Below are 23,815 nucleotides of genomic sequence, written 5' to 3' on the forward strand. Positions count from 1 at the left end.
AACTTTGCAGAAACATTAAATAGCTAGATTTGGTGAAATCTAAAGGTATGTGGCATTATTGTTTTTGAGGATCTGATTGCAATTATAGATCATTTTACAAACCAGTACAATACTGACCGGATATACACAGCACCTTGAAATATGCTTTCAGATCGGAACAGAACAGGAACATATTTCTGGACCGTCCACCAGTTCACAAATCTTTGGCATTTTGTTGTACGTCTGGCTTCCCCCCCCCCCCCTCTGTCTGAACGGTGAGCCAGTTCATGACAATACCTCCCTTAGTTCTGCATGTCTTAAATGTATTCATTAAAATACTGTCAATAAACACACAAAACACCTGACTGGTGTTTGTTGCACATAATTTCCTATTTATGTTTTGTTTTGTTTTTTAAACAATAGTCCTTGTACCTGCTTTAGATTGTGTGAACACTAGATAAATAAAACTGTAGTCATTCATGGACAACATGTCAGAGATTTGCTCAATTTTATAACCTTCATATTTCACTAAAACAGTTCTGCTCATCTAGCAGACAAGTAGTCACACAGATTGATACAGAGTACAATTTGCAAAACAACCCTCAGGAACAAGCAATATTAACTTTTCTAAGAAGGTAAAAATGTGAAGGCTAATACAAAGAAGTTTATTTCCCCCTTTTCTTGAGTTATAAAAAGGTGTGGGCCTCTGTTTTATTTTAAGTCACCTTTCCTCCATGAGCCCTTTGTCATTCAAGTCTCTTGAGCATGAGGATCATTTAAACAGTCTGATTGTCCTTAAATGTTAGGCGTCACATGACTTTGCACTGATCTCCTCCAGAAGCAGCGACAGCAGGAGAGCCATTACTACCTCCCATCAGTCCGTCCAGACTGAGGCCTTGGAAGGCTCCGAAGAAGGAATCGTCCTTAGCTGGGGCTGGTTTCCTGGCAGTGGTGGTCTGCTGCATGTGGAAGAGAGGGTGAAGACTTTTATACTGACAAGCAAATAAATAATAAATAATAATAATAATAATAATAAACAACAGCTTCGTTGTTACTTTGATTTTACTGCTCACTTACCCTTGGGAGGCAGTGGTGGCTCCTGAAGTGAGTTCTTCTGACCGACCTCTCTGCGTTCTTCTTGGCCAGTATGGCTTGCTGTCGTTTCCTTTGGCAAACACCACAGAGCAACATTAGGCACATGGGCAAGCAGCTTATTCATGTGAGGAACAGCCTTATCCTCATTAAGCCAGGTCTGTCTGGCCAAGAGTCTAAAGCTGGATAACAAGATAGCAACTGAATACTTTTAATTTCTTACACACTGCCAGAAATGTAAGAGCACAAACATTATTGGCAAACGTTGAAACTAATCATTGGATGACTAAATATCACTTTAAGAGACTAGAATGCCTGTTTTAGAGCTGATGGCTGTAAAAAAACAAAAAAAAAAAAAAGAAAAAACAACATGTTTTTGAATGGATATGTTTGGGTCAGATCTTGTGAGCTACCTACCTTTCTCTCTTCAGTTCAGCCTGGTACATTCTGAGCCAGGAGTCCGGGACTTTCTGGCTGCTGCAGGGAAGGCTTCTCCTCCTGCTGACGCTCTTCCTGCGGGTGAAGCTGCTTCTGCGGACAGACTGGCTCCTCTCGGCCCCTCTCTTGGTGGAGGCGTTCTTCCCTGACACACAGCTGGTGAACTGCTTCAGGGGCGCGCCCAGCGACATGAGGGAATCCATTTCAAGAGTTGTCTTGTGCTGGTGTTGTCTGTGTTGTTGTCAGGTGGTGTTTCCCAGGCTCTGTGACAAGAAGAGTCAAGACATCAGTGTGTATTCCTGTGCGCCAAGTCGACCTGTAGTCTTCTACACGTCTTGTTGTTTCTAATGCGGTCACATTTTAAAAGTGCAAATGCACAATATACTGTACACACCTTAAAGAAACAATGGGACTCACCTGCAAGACGTATCTCCTGTAGACACGATCAGCTGATGGTATCATTTGTAAAAGATGTAGAGCGTAGTAGAGTCCGATCGTTGCATTGCTCCCAGTACACACCTCTGCACTGTCACTGTCTGCTCTTATGGGGATTTGACTGATGACCTCGCTGCTCCTCAAACAGGATTAGCTGAAGACGCAAGAGTCGTTTATCTCATTAACAACAGAGCAGTTCCAAAAAGACCTGATCGAGAAACCAGCTGCTTGTTTACGCTTAACCACTAAAATAGCTCGTTTAAACTTATGTTTACAGTTGGGGGTTGGACTTCAAATAGAGTGACCGTACTTATAGTTCAAAAGTCACATTCTCAGTTTCAGTAGGGAAAACCTGTATTGTTAGTGTTTAAGTTACAGCTGATGAGATCATTTGGTGATAGTTTGTCAGAGAAGAAGCCAGACAGATGGCGCGTGGAAAGAAAGGTGCAAGGTGACGTTTCCCACCGAGAGGATTTCTTCCTTGTCCCCAAAGACAGGAAGACAGCTTTATTGACTGGAGGCATAAAGCACCTGAGTCACAAAGTTGAATGACTCATTTCATTCACGATTCATTAACTCAGAACTGAATCCAGGGGCACATTCAGTGTTTTGCTACGGTTTCTGGATTGAATGTCATGTTTCATCAAAACTGTGTGCAACAGCTTTGAGGCATGTTTTCTCTCGTTTGGTGGGTGTGTTAGAGGTGCAGCGACGTGTATATAAACACTGCCATGGATGCTTCAGAACGCTACGATTGAAATAAATATAAATATATTTGCACATTTCAAATTTCTCAAGTCAAGCAGCAATCTTTCATTACTCATTATATCTGCCCATATATCATTTTCTACTTCTCTGACAGGATGGGACCAAGGTAAGTGGGCAACTGACCTAAGTGACCCAGGCCTCTAAACTCCAGGGGCCCAAAAGGTCCCAGCACTTCTGTGGGCCAATTTAAGCACAATTTTAACTATATTATGTTTTAGTCTTTAGTCCTGTTTTGTAGCAGGGTCCTTTCCTAATATCTGGTCTTGAGGCCTCACAACCCCAGTTATATTTTTTGCTGTAGAGCAAAGTAGCAGATTAATCCATTTATTCACAGGACAAAAGTTAAGGGAGAAAGAATGGGGACAGAGAATGAGGTTAATAAAACAACGGTGGACAGGCAACAGATTGGGAAGCTTACTTGACGAAGCACCTGTTGCAGCAGATCTTCCGTGTGTCCCTCTCTTCCTGTCTTGACAGGGTGACAGATGAGCTTAGGTTTCGGAAGGAAATGAAAGAGATTAGTTTCCAAGAGAAATTAACTAACAATAAATGAAGGGTAATAGGAAGCATACAATACTTATACACGTGACTGCCAAGAGGATTTAACAACAAAATCAAAAGTTGTTTCACAATTAAAACTGAAACAAAATGAACATGTGAATCTCTAAACCTAATGGTATACTGGTCTGCATGCCTGAGCAACTTTCTAGAAAAATAATGAAGGGTTACCAATTAATGAGTTTGCTTTATATAGAACAATGTAGACACAATGTTTGAACTTCACTGACGCATTTCAGTCACACCTCTGATTTTTTTGCACATCATCCAGCAGCAGTATTAGTCGGTGAGGTAAGAGATGGACTCAGACACAGTGATGGTATTTAAAGACAGAACGCCTCCCTTTAGCTACCAGAGGCCCGAACTGATACTGAGAGCACCATAAGCCTTTGGCAAGGAGGACTTAACTTTAATTCTACACAATCATACATATATACAGTTTTATACGCTTTAATTTCATACAAAAAAAAAAAAACGAGTCATGTACAGGTGGGGGGTGGGGACTCTGACCTAGTGGAACTCAAAATAAATACTGTCACCAGTTGCGTGTGGCTCATTGGCTTCCACCAGGAGCTGTGTGCTTAACCTCAATGGAGAGACTTCAGATCCGACCATATCACACATGGAAAAGGCAGTTTATGTTTTTTGTTTTTAAAAGTATGTGAGAATGTTCCCATGACTAATGCTGAACTACTAAGAAGCCACTGAGCAAAACATTAACATGAACGTGTCACCCACACCATCCCACCCCTACACAGACACACACTCTCTCTCTCTCACACACACACACACACACACACACACACAGAAAGCACTGCATAACGTAACAAACATATATCTATCAATAAGACAGGCAACAGAGGCCTGTGTGTGTGGAGTGTCCATCACCATTATCATCTCATTGGCGAATAACAGGCCTAACAACCGGAGATTAATGGCAAGAGTCTCCATATAAGGGATAATCCTTTTAAACATAAAAAAGAAACATGTGCAATGCAAGTGCTCACTTAACAAAAACAAACGAAAACTTGAGAACTTGTCTCTGCTGGAGATACAATGTCCAAGGAAATATGATATTCAATTTGAATTATTTGATGTTAGCATAATAGAATATCTTGCATGACTCCATGTTTAGAATTATGTAGGTGAGGACTTGCGCTGCATATACAGCTCTATCTCCTTTTTGCCCTTTCCTTAGACTTCCGAATCGGAAGACATTTCTTCCCCAAAACTGAGTTATTGTAAAATTTTGTAGTGTTTATTTCCTTAGAAAGGTGAATTATTTCCTTGACATGCTGATGAAAATAATAAGATAGATGGACGGAAGGAAGGGAGGAAGGTGGTTCAGAAGTCAAAAGGAAGACAGGAGCTGCATAGAGGGCTACTTTTGAGGCTGTGGCTGCTTGAAAAGATTCATTTTGACTCTTTTCCAGTCTTTCGTGGGTTATTTTGGTCTCTCTGCTATGAAAACATGCCTCTTGTGGCTGCAGAGGTGGATGTCAGAAGGGCAGGATGGAGGAGCAAGAAGTTAAGGTGTCCATGCTTTAATGAAAAACGACAGAACATCCGAAGCCCCGATTGATTCAACAGTTCACCTGCTCCACATATAAAAGACTTGATTTCCTCTGTCACTGTCTTTAGAGGCTTGTGGGTCACCGGCTGATGTCCCGGTTGCCCTCCCAGCTCTTGCTGCCCGCTGCCTCGCCGATCCCCCCGGTCTCAAAGAAAGGGTGTTTGAGGGAGTCAGCCAGCACCAGCCTTTTGGAGGGCTCGTACTCCAACATGCTTTCAATGAGGTCAAATAACTGGTGGTGCTCCTCCGCCTCCGACAGCAAGTACCGCTGACAAGGGAAAGAAGGATGGAGAATGGGATTAGGAGGAATACTGAGAGACTGTCAAGTGAAGAACTGCAGTACAAAACAAGACACTTTTTTGTTCTTTCAGTACAATGCACTGTTTCCCTTTTCAGCCCTACTAATCACCACACTTCTTCCTCCCCATCCACCCCTCTTACCCGTAAGGGTTTGCAGTTTTCTCTGACGTATTTCCCCGCTGAGGAGCTCTCGTCCCAGTCCAGACGGCCACGATAGAAATACTTCTGCTTCCTGAGAGGGTACAGAGATCAGTGTGAGCAGTGTTGAAGTGTGTGCATGTTGTTTTCTACGTAAAAAGGTGTATTTGTGAGTGTTACAGGCACTTTTTTATCACTTTGGTGTGTTTGTATGTTCTCTCACCTCGTCTTACGAATCATTCTAGAGGGAACTGGTCCCAGGATTCTCTCCATCATGGCCAAATGCTCCCTGTTGTCATGAGTCTGAAAGAAGTGTGAGTTAGACAACCATGATTCAGCAGGAACGAGGGTTTAACTACTGCTGTTTCTGCTGCTACATACAGCGTCAAACAGACAGTCAGAGCTCAGAAGGGTTAATTCCTACCAGATTAGCACGTGCCATGTACACATGTATGTTTCACTGTTTGGTGAGATACAGGCCAAATGATCAGTTTATCAATATCAAAGTAGAAAATCAGTCCTAAATGGCCCAAAATTCTCATTTGAATGAGGTCTGACTGAGGCCAAGGTCATTGTACCTGAAACAAGGTGAAGCCCAGGTAGTACTCAAACAGTATACAGCCAATGCTCCACACGTCACAGGGATGGCTCCAGCCCAGCTCTGAAGGAAAAATAAATGAAAACACCTATAAAAACGTGTCATATGTGGAGACTACTCCAGGCTGGGGTTAATGCTTGATGACATCACCCGAAGTTACTCAAATGACCCAGTATTTTAGCTACATAGAGCCATCTTGATCTCGACCCCTACTGCTCCCTGACAGTGACTTGCAGTAGTAGTGTTGTGTTAATATGTATATGTGAAGATATGATATATGTGAATTGAGCTGAATCAAAAGAGGAGACATATCACCTTATCTCCTGCAGAACAAGGCACCTTAAAATGCTTATCAAGAGTCAGAGTGGGGATGCTCAGCTGTGCTTGTTTCAACTTGTAGAAGGCAGCCTGTTTCTATAATAAACTTGCAGGTAAATCTTTGGTCTACAGAGCAAATTAGGAACAACAACTGAGTTGTGCCAACTGATACGTGTTCATCTCCAAACTGATTTCCCTGCTGAATGTCTGGACCATATTTTGATTGGAATAATGTGATAGGTGTAAATAATCATATGATCCTTTCTAAGAAGTGGTGTTTTCAATGAATTAATGGCCAAGAGCCTATAGATATCCTCACCTAGTATGACCTCAGGGGCACGGTAATGCCGCGTGGACACAATGGTGCTGTGGTGCTCATGGTCAAAAGTGGCACTGCCAAAGTCCACCACACGTACTGCCGTGCTCTTTACCGTCCGCTCTTCCCGCTTCTGCAAGAAAGAAACAAGTGCTTCTCAGAACTGTTGAGCTTTGATGGACTTTTCTACAAAGTATTATTCAAATTGTGTCTGTAAACTGCAGCTGTGAGTATTTTTTTTTGTGGTACTGGCTTATCAGTCTTGGAACCAACTTGACACTAAAGTCTACAGACAAAAAATGTTTTTCACCTTTTTCCTTTGCATTCTACTGCATCTTACCTTTTCTACATTGAAGGACATTGTGAAGTCTGAGTTGACAAATAGGATGTTCTCAGGCTTTAGGTCTGTGTGTGTCAGCTTATTGTCGTGGAGAACTATGGAAAAAAACATGAGTTAATTGGTTATATAGTCTTCACTTTTGACAGTAAATGAACTTAAAACTACTTTACACAAGCCACCTTCTAATCATGCAGCGTGCTGACTTTAATTCCTTTCAGATTAGATGAGACGTGCCACAATGTATAATGATGATGATAGTAATATACAGTGTAATAAATAAATGAGAACATGAGAAAAACATCTGGAATAGCTCAAATCCACAAAATACATATAGATACTGACATTTGAGCCAGGAATTCTATTTAATTTCAGCATTATTTTCCTCCTGAGAAGCTTACTAAGTTAATAGACACACTCCTCCACCTGGCCTGTAATGCCCTCATGTGGCTACAGGCTGTCTAACACAAACAACAGAGGCTTTCAGTCCAGCCACTCAATTTGTAGGGAAGAAACATCATTAAGTGAGGGTGTGTTTGTTGGAAAACTACACTTACTTTAGGAACATTACGACAATTTTCTTTTTACAGAAACATACAAGTTCAAATTATGATGTCTATAATAAACATCCTGAATTAGTTACTTTTACTTGCATTAATTGCATTCTTAATTCTCCTAATCATACAAGTTCCTTATGTACTAAAATCAAATAGAGGACATTAAAAACAAAAACTTACACTTCACAGCGAGACAGATTTGGTAGGCCATGTGTCTGACCTGACCAATTGAGTAGGGCAGGTAGTTGTTTTCCTTTAGAAAGTCGAAGGTGCTGAGAGCTAGCAGCTCAAAGGAGATACACATGTGACCGTGGTAGTCAAACCAGTCATACATCTGTACACAAAGGCTGCAAGATAAACAGGATACAGGTGATTTGACAGTGATGTAGTGTATGCCAATTCCACTTTATTTATACAACAGCTAAATTAACATTTTTATAGAGACGAATCTAGCACAACGTGTCTTGGTAACTCTCGACAGCTTCCAGGAAAGGGTGAGGCTTTTACCAAACCTACTGATATGAGCAAAACTATGTTGGTGACACTTAATGTCAGTACTGGTACACTTTAGATTTATTGCCCAGCTCTGATAAGGAAAATGGTGTTGGTTTAGGCCATTGACTGTATATAAAGATGGATGATATGACAGCTCCCCAAAAGTGAAGCCAAAACATCTCGATCGCCTCCTGGTGGCTCGCTGCAGTATAGGTCATAAACCCTGTCCCCTCCATGTTGGCAGATGGGACATGAGCCAACCAAAAAACTCAAAGTACAAGTCAAATAAAGTTTTCCCAAAGATGGTTTCTGTCATTTCAGGTAGTTTTTTATCACACTGATGTATGTTCAGGTGTTCATTTTGGCTTCATTTTTATACAGTGGGAGGAAGTGGAGACGCATCATCCATCTTTATATACAGTCTATGGTTTAGACATTGTTACTTTTGGTAATTAGTTAATATAAATGTAGTACCACAGTACTCAGTCAGAACTCACAATTTGTTATCAGGGTCCTTTTCATTGATCTTCTCTAATACATTGATCTCCAGGCGAGCCGCTTCTTTGTACTTCTCCACATTCTTGATAATTTTCAGAGCAACATTGGCTCCTCCCCTGTAAAACATAAGATAGTATGAAGCCAAAGACATAGGTAATGAAACACAAAACATGCATTACATTTGTATGTAAACCTCACTTCGGGGAGTAGATGCAGTTCCCAGAAAAGGGCATGATTGAATTGCAGACACAAAAGTGACAGGATTTTACTTTACAGTAAAAACAACACTTAACGCAATAATATGACTATGACAGCAAAGTGTGTCACTTTCTTAAGGCCCTGACTGTGAAAATGAACTTGCTTGATGAACATTTCTAGCACTGTCACAAGAAAATAAATCTTCCATAATGAATCTAACAGGGAGAAAGCCCACAGTCACAAAAAACAGCACCATTCAAGCTGCGGACAATTTGATGGAGTAGTTTTTAAATATAAAACAGCCCTTGTTTCTAAAAATCAAGCACAGTGAGCAGGTATTCTCTACTGGGGGTTGTGAAAATAGGACCCTAGAAGCTGACAGCTGTTGCGTTTTAATGTTAACTGACACACACCTGCGATGGTCAATGCACTGCATCACCCTCCCGAAAGTGCCTTCGCCCAAAGTGCTGACAATCTCATCTGCAACACAACACAGAGAGAAAAGGAAGAGAGGGAGAGCGGGGAAAGAAAGAACAGGAGCATTAGACATGTGGACTTAAGCAGGAATACATAATGCAAAAGTGTAGACAGGCGTATCAATTCTATCGCCCATCCCCATTTCAAATGGCTGCCTATTCAATCTGGCAGGCTTGAAACACTTTGAGGTAATCTATGATAACTGAATGCATAGCACTATGATACATGTGAAGAAAATAAGGGGGCAAATGTAAAGCGCTCCCTTCCTTTGATGACCAATTTGCAGCTATTGAAAATAAGGGCACATTCTTTCAAGATGCGGCCGTTTTTGTCCAAAAGGACACGGGGTAGCGTGTAAAACTGGAAAATTATAGTATTTCTGCTAAAACAATGCATCATTCTGAAAATGACAAATATGTTAATTTAAATTTACTGTGTATGTGTCTGCTGGTTGTGCTAGAAAAAGACTAAATAGGTGATGTGCATGTTAGAAGTCTACTAAAAAAGAAAGAAAATCCCTGAAACACTCATAGTGGGAAAATAGCTATCTTAAATTACAGATTTAATACTGTATCTGAGTTTTAATCTGAAACGCAACAAAGACAAACAGCTGCAAATGGGCTTCTATGTTTAGGAAAGTCAAGTAACCTGTGAAACATAGAAAATGCTCCACGGCTTAAAATCCTAGAACAAAAAGGAGAAGGTATCTAAAGTCCCTCTCAAAATCTTCAACATTCTTGCAATCCACCCTGCTATTTCAGCTAGAGCGAAGAGCATTCTAGCAAGGCATCATCATCAGGCACTCCCATGTCATGTAACTGCTCTATGCTTTAATACTCATATGGAGAAGGGTTACGATAGAGTAGTGGCAGTGAGTACATCTCTCTTGCAGGACGTCCCCACTCCGACAGATCAGGTGCCCTTCCTCGTCGTCCCTCACACTCAGTGCCCTCGTCCGGCTGTTGCTCCGCTGTTTTCACACCCAAACCACCATCAGCAGGTCACGACACGACCGCAGGGAACAGGGGGTTTTCAGGGGCAGCCGCAGCCACGGCGTCAGGCGGCACAGGTAGACGAGGAGGGAGGAGGAGGGTGATGTTGGTGGTAGTTGATGTAGTTGTGGTTGTAGGTGGGTTTGGTGGTCATGGGGCGATTCACGCATGACACCACGTGAAGGAAATATATAACGATAGGGATATAGTGCAAGGGAACAAGTCAAAGATCACAAGTTGTCCTCTGCTCCTCTCCCCCCTCTACCTTTAAACCACAGCTGCTTACAAACAAGGAAGCAACTGGCATATCCATTCATCAACGCAAAAACCAATTAAGACAGTAACATAACTAATTCAAAACTTATCAGGTTGACTTTTCATATTAAACAAGATGGAAAATAAAATGAGAGGACCATATGTAATCAAGCAGGAAATATTTAAAGATATCCACAACATATACCACATCAAATTCAACCCCTTGCTCACTTAAATTTATACTACTTATTACACAGGTGTGGTTAAACATAGCCCACACAAAAATGCATTTTAACAAATGTAAGACATTTTAAATGTCAAAATCTAACAAAAATCTGCATTCAATTTAAATCTAAATTTTGCATGGTGTTTGGTAGAACATTTTCACTTTTTTTAAGCCTATCTGGCCAACCAACTGCTACCACCAGCGTTTTCCAAAAGAACTGACAACATACAAAATAAAAAGTTTTATGAAAGGTAGGGCCACAGACACTGAATTAAATATGACCAGGTGTAACTAGGCTTTCAAAAGGAAAAGTTAAGAAAGCTGTGATGGGTGTGTATCTGAAGAGGAGCAAGAATTAGTGGTTGATCATTAATGAACTACTGAAAAAGTATTTGCATAAAAATGAAAATGCTCTTCCAAAAAGAAATGCCAATTTAAAAGGAAACCCACTTAAACAAAAAATAAAACAAAGCCCCTCTGACAGACCAAAAAACAAATCATAAAGATTGTACTACTTACCAATTCCAGGAGCTGTGAGGAATAAATGGTTAGAGAAAGACAGAGACAGAAAGAGCTGAGTGGAAGAGACAGAGATGGAAGGAGAGAGGATGAGAAGAGTTAAAACACAATCTCAGGTCTGGCTGTACTCACCGAGGAGGATGGGCTATAGGACCTGGTTCTACGCCGCCTTCGTTTGTGCTTACGCCTGCTGCCTTTCCTCCGATACGACTCATCCCGTTCACGCTCCCTCTCGCGGCCACGTCGGTAGTCGTACATGTTTGGGGAGAAGTCGCGTGGGTAGTAACTTTCAGCTGCTCCATGGGGCTCCCTTTCTCTGTCGCGGTCTCGATCTCGGCTCTGATCCAAGCGTCTGTATCCCTCGCAGTGTCTTCGTTCAAATGGCCGGTGCTCCGTAGAGCGATTGTCATAGCTACGACTAAATCAGAGCACAGAGGCATACACTGAAACCTGATGACTGACAACAAACCAAACCTGAAAAAAGAGATCTGCAGAGTAAAATAAATTTTCAGCATAACAAACCAACAAATCTCACTAAACACACAAACATACCTCCTTGAGCGTGCATAGCTTCCTTCCTGTCTGTGTCCCCGTCCCCTTCTGTCTCGGTCTCTGTCTCTGTCACTACTGGAGGAGTAAGTCGGTGATCTTCTGTGCCGGTGTCTTCGCCCTCTGTCTCTGTCTCTGTAACGTTCTTGGTAGCTGCTTCGACTGTCTCTGTCCGAAGACGAGTACCGTCTAGTGTGAGGCATCTAGTGGATTATTAGAAGGACAAACAAAACATTAAGAATTTAAATGATATTGACGGCCTGTGGCAAAAATGCCCTTTAACAGTTCAGGAAATGCTTGTTAAAAACTACAAGAAACAATTGAGCTTAAATTTAGAAGGCTCCTTTTTACAGTTACTCCTGTTCATATTTTTCTTCTTGCCAAATATTCACATCAAGTGATCAGTGGGAGTCAGTAGGAGGAGCAGTTGTAGGAGACAAAAAATAACAAATTTAATTTTTTTTAAAATGTGAATAAGCAGCCTAAACAGTCATTTTTAGCACCAGCTATCTACTGTATGTGAAGATATAAACTTAACCTCACTGTTCAATACAGCTGCTCTTGAAAAAAAACACCTTAAAATCTAATCAAAGGGGCTGATTGACGACAACAGCTTAGTAAACAAACTAGGTTTAAAAAAAACAATAACTAAAAAAAACAAAACAAACGTAGTTATGTAGGAGGCTTACATTTGAACACAGCCAACCACAGTAACACGCAGTTTAACACTCCAGCTTTTACGAGCATCAAGATGAAGCATGCAGCTTATAAATCAGTGCAAAAAATAGTTCAGAGGTGATAGTTACAGCTAGACAGACAACTGTTGAAGCGGGCCTGGAAATATGTGAACAGAGAGTAACGTTAGAGATCAAATGCGGTGATGCATTTTAATAACCCTGTTGCATGATCCTATTTAACTATTAACAACCCATCACTGGTTAGCGTAAATACAGTGTTGCTTCAAACGATTGTAAACAATCCACAAATTGACTTTAATGTTATCAATACACGACTGCTGATAGCATTATGCCATTTCAGTTAGCGTTAACTAAGCTAACGTTAGATTCGTAACATAACACCATTCCAAGTTCAAAATACGCTTCTAAAAGCATCGCTGTTTTTGCCTACCATGTAAGACGATGCCTTAATAACACTGCCGTTTTCAGTAAGCACCAGGACATCGAGTAACGTTACCATCACTCAATCATTTTCCCGTTTTTAAACACCAACGCATTAACAGCAAAAAATAGCTTTAAGCTCGACCCAGCTAACCAACGAGCGACGTACTGGATGTTAGCACGCTCTGTTAGCAACATTAGCTAATGTAAATAATTTGGCCGCCATCTTAGCTTAGCTACGTTCATCAGCTAGCTAAACAGCTACTTCAACTAGCAGTCGTACTAACCCTTTGGCCGGAATATGGCTTACTTAACAGTGCGAAACTGCTCATATATAATGTTTACCGTTTTAGCAGCGAGGCCTGTACGTTTGTCCCACAAGAAATCCGTGGTGGCGTTCCACTTTTCTTTTTTTAATCTTCTCGCTAGCCCGATGTTCAAGGTTCCGTTGCTAGCAAGCAGCCAGCTTTTTTTTCTGCATTCCCTCTGTACGGCTAGTTCTGGTTCAGACAGGCTGGTGGTGCTAACGCCTCCCTGCGCCGCAAATGTAACGTTAATTCAGTCCTATATGTACACAACCACACGACTTGTGAGCGTAATACCCTGAACCTGCAACAGTCTTTAATAGTCAAAAAGGCACGTTTGCCAAGTTTTGAGTTAATATAAAATGTGACTGATGGAGAAATGTTATTTAGCCGGATGTTTGTTTTTGACTCCACCATTTTTATTTTATTGTATCAGAAGTTTATTGTAAGTCGGAATTTGACCATAATTGATTAAGTCAGCCTTTTTACTTGCTACCTTATAATTCTAATGTGATTTACTATTTCATTATTCTGACTTCTCACAATTTTGACTAACTTATCAGCTCATAATTTTGACTCACTATTTATTAATGTTGACTTACCATGCATGAGTGATTTTATTTCCATCATGTCTAACTTTTAATCTATTTTATTTTCCTGGTGGAAATGGGCATTCATAGTTTGCAGTTATGTTCATGTACATTTAGAAAAGATGCTGCTTTTTAACAAGTTAAAATAAGCTCGAAGAAAATTAGACAATTTGTTTTTATTTAAAAACGCTAAAACTATAATACAAAAACACTTAAAAACAAAAAATGCATTTCACGTATTCAATACAGTTTGAGTTTTGAGCCACTCTAAAACAAGGTAAAACCTTCAGCAGCATGTGTGAGTCCCATGGCAGCCCCCAGGAACAGCACTGGGCTGTGAGGCGATTTTTGTCCAAAGTCGAAATTGCAGGTCAAGTGACACGCAGGGGCCCAAACACACTGAAATGCTATTGTCCACAGTGAAATTATCTGCTGTGTGTCACAAATATCAAGCATGTCTGAACAGATTCTCTCCATAGGCAATAGCCCCTAGAACAGCCATACTGACTATTGGGAGACTGCGATAACATTCATGCTGTCAACCGGCTCGGCCATAGGGGAAACTCAAGTGCAGATGCACTATGGGCCCAAAAACGCAGAAGCCTGAGGAAGCATGAGAAAAGGTTTTCAGTGTGTGTCGTTGATGAGCAACTTTCTGAATGCATGGGGCGCCATCTTGGAACACAGCATCCATTTCTCTTAACACAGTCAGGGTCCCATCAGTGTTTTGATGATTCTGAAGTACACAAGACAGGGAAATACAAGAGACAAATGAGATATTAGCAATAACTAGAATAACTCCATGATTTTATTAGTTTAAGAATTTAACTTACCATTGACCTTGGTCAGATTATTCTTCTGCCCGTCCTTTTTCGACTCCAAATGCTCTATCATGTTAATCATGTGTTCCAAGCGTAAGGAGCCCCGGTAGATCCACTCCTTATGTTGATCTTTCTAAGCATGATGACACACAAACTACTGTAAGTCACAGAATCTAAATAAATATAACAGGGACAAAAAAAACAAACAAGAATCCCGTTGAAAATAGTTTAAAGAATGATGTTTACAGACACTGACCTCAAAAACAACCTGTATCAAGCTGCAGTCGACCACCAGCACCTCACTCCTCTGCTGAACTCCATCAAATTCTGCATTAATTATCTGTCCAACCCTGTACTGGGTCTGGGGCGGGTAAGGCCAGGCCTTTATATACTCCTTCATGAAATTCTTGTGGTTGCCATCTGGAATATCATCCAACGGGTCCGTCACTGTCACAGGAAAAAGAAACAAAGCTCTGCTTACTGGCAGTATAATAGCGGGTACCGTGGACAACTGTAGTTCTACAGAATGTGCTTAAAATGTATGCACTTGTCACTGATAGGACAGAGTTTACCACTGAACGTGCATTCACTTCAGGAATTAGATGAAACTATACAGTGCAAGGATAACATCCTATGTATAAAAACTAAGCTGAAGACTTAGTAAAAGCAGTAAAAGCAAAGAGTAAGTAAGTAAAGGGTTCATTTTTTATTCATTTTATCAATATTCTTCCCTGGTAGCAGACCTCTAGGCCTTTGCTCACATGTCACTTTTTCTAAAAAATATTGCTACTGTAAAATGGCCAAAAAAATGGCAACGAGTGTGGATGAAATTGACACAGCTATATATGTATAGCTTAACTCTTAAATCAACATATTTCTTTGATCAACACGTCAAACGCTAGCTGCTCCCAGCAAGCACTACCACTTCTATGTTGAATGAAAATGACATCAATCACTGCTGATTAGTTACGGCCAAACAGAAAACACAATGACAGGCTGAATAGTGAAGTGAAAATGAAATCGAAATTCAGTCTGATTTCCATTTATCTACTCCCCCCCAGTTGTTATCAATAATTATTCAGAAATTGATCATTGTTCTGAACCCTACTTTTGAAATATTTCTTGGAGACATTTGTGTATAAATACAGAACAAAGGAAAACACAATAAATCTAAATTAACAGTCTAAAGCTCCAGAACAAGTATCTAAGTGGATCTTGAGTACAATAAATATTATTAGGTCAACATTGGATTTTAGAAATGATGCAACTGATGATGCAAAACATCGTAGGATTTTCATTCAATGCAGAAATGGCTGGTTTTCTCTTTTTTTTTCAACAAAGTTTTATCAAAAACAAACTAGACTTTGCATGTATATGATAATGCTGCTCCATAGTTTATAACTTCTCTTATAGGTAAGCTAGCATACTTACTGCTGGCAACAAATGTTTTTATATTATTGGATCTGCCTTTGAAATATGTAACTGCTGTTGGGACTGTTGTCACTAAGCTTGTGTTTTCATTGTACTGTGCATATTTGCACAGAGGACTTTTTGACATGTCAAAGTAGGAAAACCACAGGTGTAAGTAATAAAATGAATAACGGCTGAATTCCATTTAGCTGCTTCAGTTCTTTGTCCTGGTATTGTGCATGCTGGTCCACTGCCATGGCTTACTGGGAGACACTTGAATAAAGCAGAGCCATCGTTAATCTTATTAGTAACACGTGCTTTTCTTATGATGACAAGTTAAAATGTCTGCTGTGAAAAAGGCTTATCAATATCAATATCAGCCTATCACGTTATTTGACACATCCACAGCCTTCACTTCTGGACTTTACATGAAGTAAACCCCAAAAGAGGCTTTCTGAACTCAACCCAAACTATTTTTCCAGACCAGAGCAGTTTTGGAAAACATCTTTCAAACTTGACCAAATGTATCAGAGCAGACGACCTTGAGTCTGTAATAAATCCACAAACCAGTCCGTGTGTGAATGAAAACACCCAAACTTACATGGTCTGCACACCAGGTGAAGTAAAGGTAAGCCTACATAGACCGGCGTGTGATCGTCAATAAAGACCAGGAACCTGGAAAATGAAAACACGTTTTTCATCAAACCATACTTTGGCTAAAGCAACTGCATTTCACCTAGGAAACTGTGACTTTATTGAAGGGGGAAAAAAGAAATAACATTTTAATCTGACTTCATCATAAAAAATTATCCATTACACACACAAACCTCATGCGGTTTTTTCTGCTGGGGAGCTCTGCCAGGACACCAGGGCAGAACTGGGGCTTGTCAGCTTGACGCTTAACCACAATACGAGCACCGACAAACAGCTGCTCCGCCTTTGGCATGCAGTCAAAGGCGATGTGGTGGCCAGAGACTAGGCTCTTCCCTTTCTCCTCAAAACTAATCTTGTATTTCAACCTACCATCTTCTGCAAAAAATAAATAAATAAATAAATAAATAAAACACTTCCAGTAAGCAAAGCCCTCTTTAAACAATGTCATATGGATTTTGTTGTGGCTACGATTCATGAGCAAACTCCTTATCCTTGTTGTAGTGCTAATAAACCTGCAAAAGATAATGTACAAACTGTATCGACTGACTCTCTCTCTTCTTCTGTGACACTGTTACATTCTGGTGAATGTCATAAGCGTGATGGGCGTCTGAGTACACAGAACAGATGATTTGTAACTCTGAGAAAGTTTGTACTGTTGTACTGTTTGGGCTGTTCATTATTACAACTAAATCCCAAGAGCACAGCGTTTACATTTTTTAAGTTTTACATCTACGCTGGGAGTTTCAAATAATTTTCTGCAGGTTTTTTTGGTGGACAAAAACAAATGGAAAAAAAGATGTGTTTCAAATGTATTTGAGTGTTGACATGGCCCCAGTCCAAGGTTACACATGAAAGTACTTCCAAACTATTGATCATAACGCTACTTTTGTAAAATTGGAAGATGTGTTTTATCCATTTAATCATAAAAATGTATTACAGCACAATTTGTTTGCTCTGCTGGAGTCCTAGCTAATCAATGAGACAAAGTTGGGCATGAGATGATTGTGCAGAATTTTGTTATATTCAATGTTTTAGCATGGGACTGGATAGCTAAAATGAAAGCTAAAACTTGTATTACATTACTCTTGTACTTTGTGGACTTTTTACACATTTTATGTGATTTTACTGTTGTTTTACATGTCTGTGATCAATTTCACCAAACCAGAAAATCTTAAAGCATTGAGTTATGGTATGAACTATTTTTAATCGATTGCACGGATGAAAATTTGTTACATAAACACTCCAGACCTATTTTTTGCTAGCCTTAACAGACTGATACCTGTCAAGTTGAAGACGCATTGTATTTTTTACCCTTTGTTACTATTTCCATGACTTTCCCCTGTTGCCAGCTCATGACCTTCCTTCTGGCGAGGACATTCATGTTCACACGGATCTCTCCTTGTGGCACGCTAGGAAGGGTCTTGGTGGCTTTGTCAGTGGATTGGCAAAGAGTTGATACTACGCACAAAGGGGTTACTCCTGTCAGTGGAAAAGGAACACAACATAGCAAAACTGATGAACTTCAGGAAAATGTATTTCTGGTTGTAGGCATTTTCTCAAATGCCTATACCTGTATACTTCTTTTAAAATGTTAAGAATAGAAGTTGCTCCAAATAAGTGATGTCTAAAAATCCACCAACCCAGACCCCTTAAAAACAAACTGGTGTGTGTGGTTAATTCAGTTAATTGTGATTGGTCCAATAAGATGAAACTGTTTCACAACTTACAAAAAAATGAAACGGCAGGTCATTGTAAAAGTTTACCTATATCTTATTCTCTACAATAATAATAATTGACTTAGGTCAGTGCCAAAAAAACAGTTGCAGCTGAGGATCTCCACTACCGCTTTGCATTAGCTGAAAGACATGTAAACGACCACATTCTATCTGTCACTATGGTGACAAAATTACATATTTCTTTCTCATGTTTTTTCCCGTAACAGGAGTGATATAAAAACAATGAAGTATAATTTTTAGGATCAGAAATTAAGCAATTCATGCAACAACATTTTTTTTTGAGTGGTAGGGGTGTTCATGTTCTTGTATGTTTCTGTTTTTTGTGGACCATACCGTTTGTGTTTCCTGGCAGTGTCGATGTTTTCACAGCATTGCGCTTAGCGTCGGTACTTCCGTTGGCTTGGGGTGTTGATGTTTTTGCTGCATTGAACTTACCATTGCTTTTTGTGCTGGCTTGGGGTGTTGCATGTCTCTTAGCAAGTTTCTCATTCTTTTGATCTATTTTTCTCCTCTTGTTTGACCCAATATTATAACTTGAGATAGAAAAATCAGAATCACTTGAGTCATCTTCTGGGTCCCACTGCTTATCAGAATCTGAATTGTTTAAGGATTCATCTTCCCTGTAGTGACTCTGAAGCGTCGGTGGATGTAAAGAACTGATCTTACATCTAGGAAGTCTGGTAAGGACCACCACTGCAGTCTTTAGATGGATAGAGCTTTTTTTGCCATTATCTCTTCTGAGGTTCTCTCTGTCCTGAAGCTTTGGTAATAGACAAGTAGGGCCATTTGTACTTGAAGAGCTGGGGATTTGAGTCTCAGTGTGAACAAACTCAGATGGGGATGGAGGCGTATTTCCTACAAAGGAAAAAAGTACAGGTCAAATTGTGGCAAACTAAAATAAGCCAGTTTGTGTGGCTGAAAACAACTGAGCAATTAGCGAAGGACACAGACATACCAAGAGCACGTATTTTTATTAAGTATTATTTAATGCTTTGCATCTTACCACAGCCTGTAATATTATCATCATCATCAGAATCTGTGTCTCTGTACTCCCACCCCAGCAAAGAGTATTGTTTCTTCACAATCGCTTCACATGCTGCCACAGACCTGAAAGACATCAAGACAACACAAATCAAGCAACGAACATAAAGAAACACTTAAGGAAGACAAGTGTACTTCAAGTACAGAGAAGGGACCAGTACAATAAATAAAAAGACATCAAGTCTGCTGATGGTTTAACACACTTAATACACTGAGATACACAAAAGGAGATTTCACTGAAAACAAGTGTCTCAGCTTTAGATATTTGGCATAATAAACAGTGATAATATAACATAATAAATTTAGTGAGTTAGCTACATTTGAAATAAATGCATTAGCAGGGTAAATTACAACAGTCGGGAAAACGGGGTCTTTGATTTTAAGAACATAATTTAGCGTGTTAAAAAAAGAACAAAATGTTTAATTATGGTCCAAAGGGCTTTTACAAGAGGCAGAAACAAGAGCACAGCGTAGATGTAACACTCACTCGCAGAGCTTCAGGAGGTGGTCAGCCTGTTTCTCCCTCCTTTCCAGCAGAGATTGCAGCTGATTGCATTTCTCTAGCACATCAGTGGAGATCAGCTTGTTCTTCTTTACTTTCTCTCTGATCCACTTTTGGAGTTCCTCTTTGCTCATCTCCATTTCATCCCCTTCCATAATCACTGCAACACACAAGGTTTCAAATCATATGCTGAAGGTAAAGTGTGCAGCAGGGGTGTTGTTGAGGGGACGGTTTTTCTTACTATAAGAACTACTGTGCAACGTTAATAATTCACCAGAGATCTTACTTAACTATAACATGTAACTTACGGCTAAAATCAACACAACTTAAAGATCCCCTGCGGACATGTTTTAAAGAAATTGTATGAAATTTTTGAAATACTCTTTCATGCTTTTAGGTTGTAGAAAGTCCTCTTTACAAAAAAATATTATTTTATATGAAGGGTTTGCAAAAAAGTTATTTTTTGTACATGAAAAAATGCTGTACAATGGTTCAACCAGACAGACAAGTGAAAGAGCAGAAAGAGACAAAGATGCCACTGAGCAACAGTTAAATAAGAATGTAAGAAATCAGCAGTCATCGGTAAAAGAAACTGGAAGCTTATTAAAATCTGTACAGATTTAAAGAGGAACAGGTTCCTGTTTCAGTGTCAGGTGCACAATAATGCCTACAACAAGCTGGAATTAACAGGCATGTTGCTTTAGCAAAGCTAGTCTTAAAACTTCAAAATAGAAATAGTACATTAGTCTAAGGTTAGCACTACTGGAATGGATCACAGCCCTAGTTTTAATCATTTAATTATTCGAACCCTTTCAAATGTAAATAATACATTTGGTGTATAATTATACTGTTTTATCTATGTTAAAATAGCCATTATTATTGTATACATATAGTAATGTACCTACCTAAGTATTCTTTAGCTCATAATTATGTCTATGGTAACTACCAGGTTGGGTCGCAGATTGTATGAAAGAAATGCAGTAACTAATTTGCGATTGCTTTTGGAAACCCAAGAAGAATGTTATTCCAAAAGGAATAACTTACTGGAGTGAGATTAAGAACATAATGGATTATTAACTACTTGAAATACAGTAATGCTAGTTATGAACCCGGGTAATCCTAAAGTAATCAAATATAATCAGGTTACGTTACTGTGTTGAAGCAATCCAACAAATTATGTTACTAATTACAATTGCAAGGTAATCAGTAAACTGTGAAGTATTTAAAGGAATCTCACCCAACACTGGTGGATACTTTCCATAGTTTAAGTCACTGGATTTCATATATTTGATTATTGTATTGTCAGGAGCTTGTATGAGTGTGTTCTAGTCCTGTTTATTTTGTAATGTTATGTGTTATGATGTAAGTTGTTATGGTTGCATTGTCACAATGTAAAGCTTTTTGTGGACCCTAGGAAGAATAGCTGCTGCAATGCTGTAGCGTTCAGGTTAACCAATGGGGATCCTAATAAACTAAACACGTCTTAAACTCATGTTTAAGGTGAGCACAGATAAACTTTCTCCTTTCAAGATTAATGTGACAACGGGCTTTACTATCAAACTCTGCACATACATCATCCTGCGGTGTTAATGTAAAACATCCAAGTGAAGTAACAACAATTTTTGAATGGCGTGGCCTTTAAAAGAAAACAAAAAACGTTATAACGATTAACGTTATAACAGTTAGTTATTTAACGTTAGGCTAGGCTACACGGCTACTTCACGCGAGCACCCGGGGCGACGTTACAAAACAATGGTGATTCCCTTCAGTTTTGTTTTTATTATAACTGGGCAGTAACCGAGGCTAGCTACATTACCAGCTTTGACTAAAAACACAAAACGCATTTAAGAAACACACATTTACACACCGGGGTGTCAACCGAAACCTGGACCATGACTAGCCGCTGAGTTTGCTTCTCTCACTGTCTGACATCCAGTCCCACATGATAACTTCACGCTATTTATGGGGGGTGGGAGGAAGGATCCGAGATACATTTGCCAAACTCATCGGCTAGTACTCATCCGTGAAGTATTTTCTCTCGTAAATGTGAAGCATTTAGTTAGCATAAATACCTTAAATAAGTCATAAATCTTCCCTTTGTGTGGCAAGGCCAAGTGAGTTTCGGATGTGTTTTCTTCTTCGCCGCAAGTCGCAAGCAGCTCACTGGCGCCCCCTGTGTCCGTACAAACGACCAACAAGTCTTTCTACTTCTGCGATAGAACACTCGTAAGCAAATAAATGCATATAACTGTTAAAAATAAATCATATAATATTAATATATGTAATACGTACAATATTAATATGTATACACTCAGTGGTGACCAGTTTACTAGGTACTAAAACTAATGCTGTTAATACAACCCTGCAATAAATCACATTAATGTCACACACACACTACAGTCTCCAAACTTGCCATAAAGTTAAATCAACACCAGTTATGGAAAAAAGTATTCACACAATTTACTCATTTAAAAATAATCCCACAATGTAGAGATAGGCCTACTCCACCACAAGTAAAAGTCCTGCAATGAAAAGTGCAGAAATTGGAAATATGTTGTATTTTAAGTATCAAAGTTAAATCATGTTTAATTATATTATGTTTTAGTCTTATATTACTGAATCATTATGATTGATGCATTAACATATTGGTTATTAGAAGTGGATTTTAACTGCTTTATGTACTCTTGACTAATCTAAAATGCATATTTTACAAATGTATCATATATTTTGTGTATAAATCCTTAATCTGAAAAGTAACGAGGGAGACAGCAACTATAGCTGTGAAATAAATGTTGTGGAGTAAAAAGTACAATATTTCCTTCTGAAATGTAGTGGAGTAGAAGTAGAAAAGTAGAAAATTTAACAACTTAAAGGCCCAGTGTGTAGGATTTAGTGATTTAGTAGCGGTGAAATTGCAGTTTGCAACCATTTGAATACCACTCGCCTCACCCCCCCCTTCCAAGCGTGTAGGAGAAACTACGGTGGCCGCAAAACTCACAAAAAACGCGAAAGGCCCTATCCAGAGACAGTGTTTGGTTTGTCCGTTCTGGGCTACTGTAGAAACATGACGGTGCAACATGGAGGCCTCCGTGGAAGGGGACCCGCTCCCGCTGTAGATAAAAACGTCTCATTCTAAGGTAATGAAAATACAACAATTCTTATTTTCAGGTGATTATACACTAATGAAAACATACTTATAAATATTATATTCCATTTCTGCCAATAGCGCCTCCTAAATGTTACATACTGGACCTTTAAGTACTGTATTTGAGTAAATGTACTTTGTTACTTTCCACTAGTAATCACACCTCTCTAAAACAGTCTAAACAAAATCTGAACATTAGGATTTTTTGCAGCCCTTAATAAGCTAATTAGGTAGAATTCTTATAGATCGATTTAAAGTGTCATTATGTGGAAAGAAAAAATTGTAGTTGATACACTAAGCAATTAAGCTTGGCAATAAATTATGTTATGTAGAGTGAAGGCATCTGTCAGCCTGTGCTACTCCGCGATTCTATGATTGATGTATCCATTGTGTAGAAGGCACTCTGCCCCGCCCAACCAGGGAAGTTGCCAATACGCATGGATGCATACAATGGCAATATGGCTTCCCCCTCTTTATAATCCTAGTACATGAATAAGTTGATTTTCTGACTGCAAGAAATGTGTTTTCTGATTAAACCACACAATGTTATAATGGAACTGCTATTTTATGCAGTTTCTACAGCTAAAAGTAATCAAACGAGAATTAATGTGCATAGGATTCCATCTAGAGGCAATTACATCTGCAGCTATTTAAAAAAAAAAGCAACTACTGTGGGGAAAGGAAATAATGGTGTCAAAAGTAGACAGGTTAAGCATAGAAGAGGTGAATTTATTGAAGGCCCACAGCAGGAGGAGCAAAGGGATAATATAAGGAAGGTGCACACTGGAGCCCATTCAGTTGCTCCTGTGGGACCCAACTCGGTTTAAGATGTGTACTCTGTTTGAAGATACATTAAACCTTCATCATATTGAACTCT

At 39.5% G+C, this 23,815-nt stretch overlaps 3 protein-coding genes across 10 annotated transcripts; all 3 read right to left on the reverse strand.

Moving 5' to 3' along the window:
• Positions 1 to 470: 470 nt before the first annotated feature.
• On the reverse strand, positions 471 to 3,446 carry si:ch211-81a5.8 (uncharacterized protein LOC560648 homolog). 2 transcript variants are annotated; one of them, XM_044173031.1, is made up of 5 exons: positions 3,131 to 3,446; positions 1,927 to 2,098; positions 1,489 to 1,772; positions 1,057 to 1,144; positions 471 to 935 (listed from the first exon to the last, which is right to left on the reverse strand). In XM_044173031.1, the coding sequence occupies exons 3-5, from the start codon at positions 1,710 to 1,712 to the stop codon at positions 789 to 791; spliced, it is 459 nt and encodes a 152-aa protein (XP_044028966.1). In that variant the 5' UTR covers positions 1,713 to 1,772; positions 1,927 to 2,098; positions 3,131 to 3,446; the 3' UTR covers positions 471 to 788. The 2 variants fall into 2 exon arrangements, with proteins under 2 accessions (XP_044028966.1, XP_044028965.1); XM_044173030.1 differs by having other exon boundaries at positions 471 to 938.
• Positions 3,447 to 3,587: 141 nt separating this feature from the next.
• On the reverse strand, positions 3,588 to 13,269 carry clk2a (CDC-like kinase 2a). 3 transcript variants are annotated; one of them, XM_044173026.1, is made up of 13 exons: positions 13,080 to 13,269; positions 11,620 to 11,819; positions 11,200 to 11,485; positions 9,955 to 10,045; positions 9,012 to 9,078; positions 8,400 to 8,516; positions 7,588 to 7,754; positions 6,854 to 6,948; positions 6,517 to 6,646; positions 5,860 to 5,942; positions 5,505 to 5,584; positions 5,285 to 5,375; positions 3,588 to 5,111 (listed from the first exon to the last, which is right to left on the reverse strand). In XM_044173026.1, the coding sequence occupies exons 2-13, from the start codon at positions 11,817 to 11,819 to the stop codon at positions 4,923 to 4,925; spliced, it is 1,596 nt and encodes a 531-aa protein (XP_044028961.1). In that variant the 5' UTR covers positions 13,080 to 13,269; the 3' UTR covers positions 3,588 to 4,922. The 3 variants fall into 3 exon arrangements, with proteins under 3 accessions (XP_044028961.1, XP_044028960.1, XP_044028962.1); XM_044173025.1 differs by lacking the exon at positions 13,080 to 13,269 and adding an exon at positions 12,745 to 12,899; XM_044173027.1 differs by lacking the exons at positions 9,955 to 10,045; positions 11,620 to 11,819; positions 13,080 to 13,269 and having other exon boundaries at positions 11,200 to 11,334.
• Positions 13,270 to 13,790: 521 nt separating this feature from the next.
• LOC122865066 (histone-lysine N-methyltransferase SETDB1-A-like) lies at positions 13,791 to 22,009 on the reverse strand. Of its 5 annotated transcripts, none has more exons than XM_044173022.1 (10): positions 21,866 to 22,009; positions 19,779 to 19,953; positions 19,254 to 19,357; positions 18,686 to 19,105; positions 17,826 to 17,993; positions 16,688 to 16,889; positions 16,462 to 16,535; positions 14,707 to 14,897; positions 14,463 to 14,583; positions 13,791 to 14,365 (listed from the first exon to the last, which is right to left on the reverse strand). In XM_044173022.1, exons 2-10 carry the CDS (start codon positions 19,946 to 19,948, stop codon positions 14,349 to 14,351), a joined length of 1,467 nt encoding a protein of 488 aa, XP_044028957.1. In that variant the 5' UTR covers positions 19,949 to 19,953; positions 21,866 to 22,009; the 3' UTR covers positions 13,791 to 14,348. The 5 variants fall into 5 exon arrangements, with proteins under 5 accessions (XP_044028957.1, XP_044028954.1, XP_044028955.1 ...); XM_044173019.1 differs by having other exon boundaries at positions 14,470 to 14,583; positions 18,584 to 19,105; XM_044173020.1 differs by lacking the exon at positions 21,866 to 22,009 and adding an exon at positions 21,661 to 21,811 and having other exon boundaries at positions 14,470 to 14,583; positions 18,584 to 19,105.
• Positions 22,010 to 23,815: the final 1,806 nt, after the last annotated feature.

The sequence above is a fragment of the Siniperca chuatsi genome, linkage group LG17, assembly GCF_020085105.1.
Source record: "Siniperca chuatsi isolate FFG_IHB_CAS linkage group LG17, ASM2008510v1, whole genome shotgun sequence".
NCBI lineage: Eukaryota > Metazoa > Chordata > Actinopteri > Centrarchiformes > Sinipercidae > Siniperca > Siniperca chuatsi.